The following is a 10,393-nucleotide window of genomic DNA, read 5'->3' as shown; positions in this document are numbered from 1 at the left end:
GGAGCATGTGTGTGTCATAGAGAGGTGGGAACAGGAAGAATCTGTGGGTCCCAAGCCAGGCTGACATGTCAGGGCTAAACCGCCTGGTTCTCACTGTCTGACTGTGAAATGGACAGCAGAGAGATGTTGGCCTCAGAGCTGCCTGGAGGACCGAGGCTGTGCTGAGAACTCAGGCTGCTCATTGGTAGAAGCTGCTATGAGCAGTGTTTGGAAGGGGCGTTCACGAAGCAGGTATTAGGTGAAGACTCTGAAAAGATCCCAGATAACAATCCATAAGAGAGAGGGAGGTGGGAGGGAGATGGGACTTGTGCCATCCTTCCCAATGAAGTCATGGGCAGACTCGTCTGCTCTACACACACACATGCTCATGACTGCACATTTCCTTTGCTGAAGACAAGCTTGTTTCTTGGCTCTGGACACCTGCTTTACCTGAATTTATGGAAATCACCAAGTGTGACCACAAGTCTCCCTGTTTCCGCACTAAAACCATCCTGTGCCCCACTGAGATTCAACAGGATAGTCCCTGCATTTGCAGAGGATGGCATGGACTGTGGGGTTTTTTGTTCAAAGGCACTGGAGAGGAAAACAAATAGTGTCCCAGCGTGTCCTGGATATATCCCCACATTGCAGGAAAGCCTTTCAGGGGCGGGAGTACAGAGCTCCCACGATGGCTATGACTGGGTGGCATCAGGGTATAAAGGGAGAAGCAAAGGGACTCAGATCACACAGCCCAGGTAAGAATGGAGGAGAGACCTAGCCTGGTGCAGCCAGAGAAGGAAAGGGGGAATGGGTGGAGACTGAAGCATGGAGGACGGATGGAGAGCTTTGGAATACGGGGTTTCTCCAAGTGCATACAGAATTAGGCATGGGGAGCCCGGTGTACTGTGACAATATGGTTGTCTTTCTCAGAGCTTAGTCAAGGAAGTCAGCACAGTGACACTGTGGGGTCACAGTTTGGGCATGGGATGAAGCCATCCCTGGGCTCTCGTGAAGCCTTTGAGACGATGGGAAACAGGGTTCCCCGGTGTTCTCTTGTCTCAGTCTGAGGCCTGGAGACCTCTGACACCCCATGTCTTCCTCAGAGCTTCATGAAGTCTTGGCACCTCCCTCTGGGTCCTGAACCCTCAGGAGCCATGCTGCTGTTGCTGACTTTGGCTCTCCTGGCCAGTCCCACCTGCAGAGCCCAGAGTGAGTACCTGAGCCTCCTTTGTGGCTTTCACCTCCCATATCCTGTCCTAAGCATAATGGCCTCTGAGAGAGGGAGTGGTCCTGAACACACTCCTAATGCCTCACTTTTCAGATGTCCTGGGGAATGCTGCTGGCAAGTATTTCTACGTTCAAGGTGAAGATCAGGGGCAACTCAAGGGCATGCGGATCTTCTTAAGTGTTTTCAAGTTCATCAAGGGGTGAGTAGGGCTTCCTTGCAGGAATGGCAGGTGGTACTCATCTCACACTGGAGCCTTAGAGGACTTCCTGGATTCACAACCCCAACCAGTACTACCCAGTATCCTCTTGGTCTCTGCTTCTCTAGCTCCATCTCAGTCAGTGTACTCAGGGCTGGGATGCCCAGGCTGGATTAAGACTGGACAGTCCTCAAGGAGACAGGTGGAGAGGGACCTCCAACTTTCTTGTTCAGAAAGAATCACAGAGGCTTGAACAGCAAACGGGGTATAGTGTACTGAAAATGACTCATGGTTATCTGAAATTCTAATCTTACATCCTTCCTGCATCCTCTGTCTGATTTGATAAGCAACTTAATATGCAAGAAAGGAAAGAAGCTGGCATTAGGAACAATCCAGAAGATTTGGGGTGGTCATATCACTTCTTTGCTCAGTAGAACAGATTCCAGGGCTCCCGTAGTCTCCCCTGTTCCTCCCTGACTACACAGAGAGAAGAGCCGGTCTCTCTGGTCTCTGCTCATAAGGTCTGTCTCAGGTATACTGATCTTAGCAGTGTGGCTCCTGCCTCATTTGGGGCTGATAAGGTAGAGGGCTCCAGAGGGGAAGCTATGAGTTGGGCAGAACCTGAAAACATTCCAGCTCAGGGTGGGTGCAGTAGCACTCATAGCTGCCCTGGTACAGATGCCAGACTCTCTGAGGTCCTATGAGGAGGGATGTTTCTAGAAGAAGAAGGACTGCAGGCTGCCCTGTGAGAGCTGGACACTTCTGGAGCCTGAACTGTGAACTAGGACCAGAATAGGATGCAGATGTGAGAAGGAGCTGGCACCCCTGAGTTTGTGCTGACTTGATTTCTCTCCAGCTTCCAGCTGCAGTTTGGCAATAACTGGACTGATGTCTATGGATCCCGGTCAGATAACTTTATAGACTTCCTTCTGGAGGACGGAGAGCACGTGATAAAGGTAGAGGGCAGTGCAGTGATCTGCCTGACTTCCCTGACCTTCACTACAAACAAGGGGCGTGTGGCCACCTTTGGTGTTAGAAGGGGTCGCTACTTCAGTGACACTGGAGGTTCAGACAAGCATCTAGTGACTGTCAATGGAATGCATGCACCGGGCCTCTGCGTCACAGGGATGGGCTTCAAATGGGAAGATAATGCAAAGGACTTGGGGTCCCCAGAGCCTGTGAAAGAGCCAAAGGACAGCTCTGACAGTTCCAACAAGAAGGAAGATGAAGGCAGAGGCAAGGATGATGATGACAATGATGAAGATGAGGATGACAATGATGAAGATGAGAATAATTATGGCAACGATGATGATGACGATGATAATGATGACCAGAAAGATGAAAGCTGAGTAGCATGCTCAGAGCTCAGTCCTGCATCTCCACATGGCAGCGCCTCCTCTCAGCCAAGCTCTCCCACTGGAGGAAGTAATATACCAGGAGACTCCAGGCTGGGGGGAGCAAAGCCCAAATGCCTTTATCTCTGTCTAATAAACTATGTGCATCTATGTGAGCCTGAGTGGTCCTCACACCAAATAGGATTCCCCAAGAACTTCCTTTAACCCCACCCCTTTGGATCTAAACCCACATACTGAGTTACAGTTAGCACAGAGACCCTTGGCCAAACCAGTAGGACCAAGATCCCCAGAATGAGGGCAGTACCAGCCACTGCCTGTCTCAAAGCAGCCCAGGGCTGCAAGGAGAGCTCAGTGTGTGCTGACCAAGCTGTCAGCAACTGGCTCTGCAGTGGTCCTGTCTAACTGTGTTTGAGCAGGTGTCATAGACTCCTGCTCCTCTGCAGAGATATCTGTTCTCCAGCCTCCTCCTCCTCTCTCTAACTTCCTGCTCACCCTCTTCCTTTACACCTCTAGGATGCCTGGAAGGGGTTCCTCACCCAACTAGGGATTAAACCCAGGGCCTCCTGCATGCTAGACAAGTGCTCTACCACTGAGCCACATTCTTAGCTGACATCTATCTAGCTGTCTGTCTGTCTGTCTGTCTGTCTGTCTACCTGTCTGTCTATCTATCTATCTATCTATCTATCTATCTATCTATCTATCTATCTATCTATCTATCTATCTATGAATGAGACAGGCTCTCACATAGCCCTAGCTGGTCTACAAGGAAGAATGGCAAGCCTGCTTAGCAAGAAAGCAAGTTTCAACAAGTCAGGCTCAGGCAATCATCAAAGCCAGTGCTAGGTGCCCTGCCAAGGTCAGAAGAGGTCTCCAGCCAATCGCCATGGCTTCCTTTCTCCCTGCACAGCAGCAGGTCCACAGGTTGAAGAACGTTAGAAATGAGTCTCACAGATACTCCAATTTTGATTATAGTATCTCTGACAGCAAGTTGCTGGGGCCATAGATTTCAGGTCAGTGAGTATAAATCTCAAGTGCAGCTGTGACAGATGTGGCACCTTTGTGAGAGGTGTGAGGTGACATTCATGGCAAGGGAAGTTTGCAGAAGAGGGTGAGTCAAATGAGAGGAACTTCCTTCTCCATTTCAGTTAAGTGTATCCCCTGACTGCTGTCCACAGACTCCAGGCCACTTCAAACCTTCAATTGGCATTTAAAATTCAATGACCTGGGCAAGGCAGCACAGGCCTATATAAGTCCAGGCTACTTGGGAGACTGAGGCAGGAGGATTCAGAGCTTGCTAAGCATCTTAGTGAGTCCTTGCCTCAAACATGGTTTTTTTTTAAAAAACATTATAATTTTTGGCAGTTTAAAACTCTTAACTTTTATATTGCACGCATGATTGTTGCCTGGGTTCATGTAAATATGCCAGCTTCAATTTTTAAGGTTTTTTTTGTTTTGTTTTGTTTTGTTTTTTGTTGTTTGTTTGTTTGTTTTGGTTTTTTCGAGACAGGGTTTCTCTGTTTAGCTCTGGCTATCCTGGAAATCACTCTGTAGACCAGGCTGGCCTCAAACTCAGAAATCTGCCTGCCTCTGCCTCCCAAGTGCTGGGATTAAAGGCATGTGCCACCACTGCCCTGCTCATTTTTAAGTTTTTGTTTAAAGTGACAAAGAGAGAGAGGGACAGACAGACAGAAAGACAGATAGAAAGAGAAGAGCTGGATAGATGGTGGACTCGCTAGGAGAGCTCTAACTGCTCCTGCAGAAGACCTGGTGTTGTTGCAGCGCCCACACAGGGCAGCTCACAGCCTCTGTAGCTCCAGCCCCAGGGCACCTGACACCCTCGTCTGGCACTCGGTGTGTATGTGCTATATATACATAGACACGTGCAGACACATGCTCATCCACACGTTATAAAAAGAAAGGAAAGAGGCTGAGACAGCTGGGCATGCTGGCCCATGCCTTCAATGCTGGGATTTGGTAGAGGTAGGAAGGTCAGGAGTTCAAGTCTATTGTAATGCTCAGGGCACTCTAGAGTAGCAGAACTTACAGAATGCATCTCTCTCTCTATGTATACATATAAAATGGGGATTTCTTAGAACAAGTTAGAGGCTATGGTGCAACTAATCCAACAATGGCCATGCAAGAGAAAATCCAAGAATCCAGAAGCTGCTCAGCCCACGAGGTTGGCTGTCTCAGTAGGTCTTTTGTAGATCTTGGAATCCCAAAGAAGTAGGCGCTAATGCCAGTGGAGGAAGGGACTTGGCAGGCGAGGGAAAGCAGGCCATGAGCAGAGGCTTCCTTTCCCCATGTCCTTACATAGGCTCCTACCAGAAGGTGTGCAACAGAACAACGTGAGTCTCCTGCCTTAAGATCTGGATCAAAAGTGTGTGTGTGTGTGAGTGTGTGTCTTTCTACCTCAAAAATCTGGACCAGAAGTGGATTCATCCACTTCAAACTGAGCAAAAGAGTCCTTTCCCAGGAGTACCCTCCATTTATGGATTGTAATTCAATCTAAAAGGATTCAAGTTATCCATCACAGTTACCCTCAACTTGCAAGTTTGAAGGTCACTCTAGGTTACATGAGACTGTGTCTCAAAACAAAGGCAGGTGACATAACTCTGTGTGTGTGTGTATGTGTGTGTGTATGTGTGTAGGCGTAGTGTCTAGACTGCACAACATACTGGGTTCACTTCTCAGTCTGAGAAAGAATTTTTTATAATAATTATTGAAATTTGAAGTTATGTATAATTGTGTCTGATCAGGTCCATTCAAGTCAGTGCAGGGGTCCTTGGAGGGAGGAACATATTAGATCACCTGGACCTGGTGGTTATAAGCAAATGTGAGTTCTTTTAGATCCTTTGAGGTGGATGCTATTAACATCTAAGACATCTTCTTAGCCCCCCCCCAAAATTTAAATATGGAAGTAAAGAAAATAATAGAATGATGCTTATGTGATTTTTTGGTGCCTGAAAAAACAAAACAACCTAAGTGGTCACAAGAGACTAGCAAAGCAGATCTTTATTTGAATTATGCAGCAGAAACTGCCGGCCAGGAACAATAGCACAGGCTCAGGACCTGACAGGGTCTTTGAATGTTCATCTTAATAACTATTTACATAAAGAACAAACATGTATCCTAGTCAGTCCATTACTCATTGTTCAGGGCTACATAAAAGACCCAGGTGCTGAACTGGGACCCCAAGCTAGGATGCTACAGAAATTTTAAGCCTGCAATCCACAACAGCTGTGCCAAGTTGTCCTTCCATTAAGGAGTCAGGGAGAGGGGATTCCTCAAGAACATGGCTTTGTGGTACTTTTATCCTGTTCCCATGGGTGAGTTTTTCAAAGGTGATGGGGCAGGCATCTTGTCTAAAATTCACGTCTCAACATTCTAAGCATGATGTCAGTTTGACTACATACATGTCTCTCTCTTTAGCAGGATGCCAGTTACCCAGAGAAGTCTTGTGAACTTGAACTTAATTTGATGCTTATTAAAAATGGAAGTTTTAGGGCTGGAGAGATGGCTCAGCGGGCAAGAGTACTGACTGCTCCAAAGGTCATGAGTTCAAATCCCAGCAACCACATGGTGGCTCACAACCATCTTTAATAAGATCTGACGCCCTCTTCTGGTGCAGTGTACTTAGATATAAAAAATAAATCTTTAAAAAAAAAAAGGAAGTTTTATTTAAAATGTTTTTAGTTTGCTTCCTTCTCACAGAATCTCCTGCTTGCAGGCTGGTGGGTAACTGTGAGAAAGTGTGATGTGGAGGCCCGTCTCCATGGCTGTCTGCCTCTGCCCTTGCTGTGTCTAGCATTGCTTGGGACACTCTCCTCCCTGACACAGCTGATCCTCTCTCCTCCTTGAAGACAAGATCAGATGTCCAGTCTTCCGGGAAGCCTTACTGATAGTCCCTTCCCTTCCCCTCAGCTCTAAGTAGGTGTCTGCACACACACTTTCCATGTTCTCCACCATTGGTTGGCTCTTTAATTGGCCATGGGGACAGATAGCCAAGCCAGCTGTTGGACCTGACAGTATAGGCTTTGACCCTAAAACCTCTGATAACAATAGGAAAGAGTTGGAAGACAGGTCAGATTCCCACGCTCCACAGCTGTTTCTCTATTACTGCTTGGCTCCATTTAGTATTGGAAGTAAAATTAAGGGGTTTTGTTGTTGTTTTGTGTAATAGTATATTATTCTTTCTTTTTTCTTATTGTTTTTTTTTTTTTTTAGACAGGGTTTCTCTGTGTAGCCCTGGATATTCTGGAACTCACTCTGTAGACCAGGCTGGCCTCGAACTCAGAAATCCATCTGTCTCTGCCTCTCAAGTGCTGAGATTAAAGACATTTGCCACCACTGCCCAGCTGTAATAGTATTTTATTGTGTAGCCTTGGTTTGGCCTAGAACTTACTTTGTAGACTGGGTTGTCTCTGTTTTCCAAGTGCTTGAATTAAAGGCATGAGCCATCATACCCAGCCATATATATATATATATATACATATATATATATATATACACACATACACACATATATGGTTTATATATATAAACATATATATGTATATAGACATATATAAAGACACACACATGTGTGTGTGTGTGTATAGTTCCTCCATGGAAACTCCAGTTTTATTACTGCAGCTTGGCCTCAATGCAGATCAATAGCCAAAAACTTGACACACTTGATTTCCAAATTCTCAAAGATTCTGGCAACTTCTGTCTCCACATAAATGAATGATCCCAAAGATGCTTATCTCTAAGGTTCTGCTTCTCACTCTTGAAAATATTTTATCTTTATGCTTTCTCTGTGTGCGTCTCTCAAAAATAATCCCTTAAACTATGCTATAAATTCTGTCTCAGGATTCCCAAGTTCAGTTGTGTATGGTTCAAAATCTATAAAATTTTTAACAAAATTGGTTTTAAACGTATAACAAAAGATTTATAAATAAATAAATAAATAAATCTATGATTCAACTCTTCTTTAGCATGTATGTGTGTGGGGGTGTGTGTGTGACTTGGATTCAACTCTCATTCGTTAAAAAAATTACAGCTCTCCTAGGAAAACAGATGTTTTGAATAGCAAACCCATAGCTCTCCTCCATCCCGTCTGATGACCTCACAAGGATGTAAGCAGGGCCATGGCTGGCAGCCGTCTTTCCTGATGTTAGAAAGTACTCGCCATGTGAGGTTTGGCATGAGCCTGGCACTGCCTAGTGTGTAGCCACATCTCTGACTCTTTTGCTCAGTTTGAAGTAATGAGTCCACTTCTGTTCCAGATTTTTGAGGTAGAAAGACACACACACACACACACACACACACACACACACACAGAGAGAGAGAGAGAGAGAGAGAGACAGACAGACAGACAGACACAAACACACAGACAGACAGACAGACACACACACACACACACTTTTGATCCAGATCTTAAGGCAGGAGACTCACGTTGTTCTGTTGCACACCTTCTGGTAGGAGCCTATGTAAGGACATGGGGAAAGGAAGCCTCTGCTCATTGCCTGCTTTCTCTCGCCTGCCAAGTCCCTTCCTCCACTGGCATTTGCGCCTACTTCTTTGGGATTCCAAGATCTACAGAAGACCCACTGAGACAGCCAACCTCGTGGGCTGAGCAGCTTCTGGATTCTTGGATTTTCTCTTGCATGGCCATTGTTGAATTAGTTGCACCATAGCCTCTAACTTGTTCTAAGAAATCCCCATTTTATATGTATACATAGAGAGAGAGATGCATTCTGTAAGTTCTGCTACTCTAGAGTGCCCTGAGCATTACAATAGACTTGAACTCCTGACCTTCCTACCTCTACCAAATCCCAGCATTGCAGGCTTGGGCCAGCATGCCCAGCTGTCTCAGGCTGTTTCCTTTCTTTTTATAACATGTGGATGAGCATGTGTCTGCACGTGTCTATGTATATATAGCACATACACACCGAGTGCCAGACGAGGGTGTCAGGTGCCCTGGGGCTGGAGCTACAGAGGCTGTGAGCTGCCCCGTGTGGGCGCTGCAACAACACCAGGTCTTCTGCAGGAGCAGTTAGAGCTCTCCTAGCGAGTCCACCATCTATCCAGCTCTTCTCTTTCTATCTGTCTTTCTGTCTGTCTGTCCCTCTCTCTCTTTGTCACTTTAAACAAAAACTTAAAAATGAGCAGGGCAGTGGTGGCACATGCCTTTAATCCCAGCACTTGGGAGGCAGAGGCAGGCAGATTTCTGAGTTTGAGGCCAGCCTGGTCTACAGAGTGATTTCCAGGATAGCCAGAGCTAAACAGAGAAACCCTGTCTCGAAAAAACCAAAACAAACAAACAAACAACAAAAAACAAAACAAAACAAAACAAAAAAAAACTTAAAAATTGAAGCTGGCATATTTACATGAACCCAGGCAACAATCATGCGTGCAATATAAAAGTTAAGAGTTTTAAACTGCCAAAAATTATAATGTTTTTTTAAAAAAACCATGTTTGAGGCAAGGACTCACTAAGATGCTTAGCAAGCTCTGAATCCTCCTGCCTCAGTCTCCCAAGTAGCCTGGACTTATATAGGCCTGTGCTGCCTTGCCCAGGTCATTGAATTTTAAATGCCAATTGAAGGTTTGAAGTGGCCTGGAGTCTGTGGACAGCAGTCAGGGAATACACTTAACTGAGATGGAGAAGGAAGTTCCTCTCATTTGACTCACCCTCTTCTGCAAACTTCCCTTGCCATGAATGTCACCTCACACCTCTCACAAAGGTGCCACATCTGTCACAGCTGCACTTGAGATTTATACTCACTGACCTGAAATCTATGGCCCCAGCAACTTGCTGTCAGAGATACTATAATCAAAATTGGAGTATCTGTGAGACTCATTTCTAACGTTCTTCAACCTGTGGACCTGCTGCTGTGCAGGGAGAAAGGAAGCCATGGCGATTGGCTGGAGACCTCTTCTGACCTTGGCAGGGCACCTAGCACTGGCTTTGATGATTGCCTGAGCCTGACTTGTTGAAACTTGCTTTCTTGCTAAGCAGGCTTGCCATTCTTCCTTGTAGACCAGCTAGGGCTATGTGAGAGCCTGTCTCATTCATAGATAGATAGATAGATAGATAGATAGATAGATAGATAGATAGATAGATAGATAGACAGATAGACAGACAGATAGACAGACAGACAGACAGACAGACAAACAACTAGATAGATGTCAGCTAAGAATGTGGCTCAGTGGTAGAGCACTTGTCTAGCATGCAGGAGGCCCTGGGTTTAATCCCTAGTTGGGTGAGGAACCCCTTCCAGGCATCCTAGAGGTGTAAAGGAAGAGGGTGAGCAGGAAGTTAGAGAGAGGAGGAGGAGGCTGGAGAACAGATGTCTCTGCAGAGGAGCAGGAGTCTATGACACCTGCTCAAACACAGTTAGACAGGACCACTGCAGAGCCAGTTGCTGACAGCTTGGTCAGCACACACTGAGCTCTCCTTGCAGCCCTGGGCTGCTTTGAGACAGGCAGTGGCTGGTACTGCCCTCATTCTGGGGATCTTGGTCCTACTGGTTTGGCCAAGGGTCTCTGTGCTAACTGTAACTCAGTATGTGGGTTTAGATCCAAAGGGGGTGGGGTTAAAGGAAGTTCTTGGGGAATCCTATTTGGTGAGGACCACTCAGGCTCACA

The 10,393-nt window shown here is 46.2% G+C and overlaps 1 protein-coding gene across 1 annotated transcript; it reads left to right on the top strand.

Moving 5' to 3' along the window:
• The first annotated feature begins 723 nt into the window (after positions 1-723).
• Positions 724-2,912, top strand: Sbpl (spermine binding protein-like). The gene is made up of 4 exons (NM_001077421.1): positions 724-734; positions 1,083-1,188; positions 1,301-1,406; positions 2,260-2,912. Exons 2-4 carry the CDS (start codon positions 1,089-1,091, stop codon positions 2,750-2,752), a joined length of 699 nt encoding a protein of 232 aa, NP_001070889.1. The 5' UTR covers positions 724-734; positions 1,083-1,088; the 3' UTR covers positions 2,753-2,912.
• The last annotated feature ends 7,481 nt before the right edge of the window (positions 2,913-10,393 follow it).

This window comes from Mus musculus, chromosome 17, assembly GCF_000001635.26.
Source record: "Mus musculus strain C57BL/6J chromosome 17, GRCm38.p6 C57BL/6J".
Lineage (NCBI taxonomy): Eukaryota > Metazoa > Chordata > Mammalia > Rodentia > Muridae > Mus > Mus musculus.
This window is presented reverse-complemented; position numbering and strand designations above follow the sequence as displayed.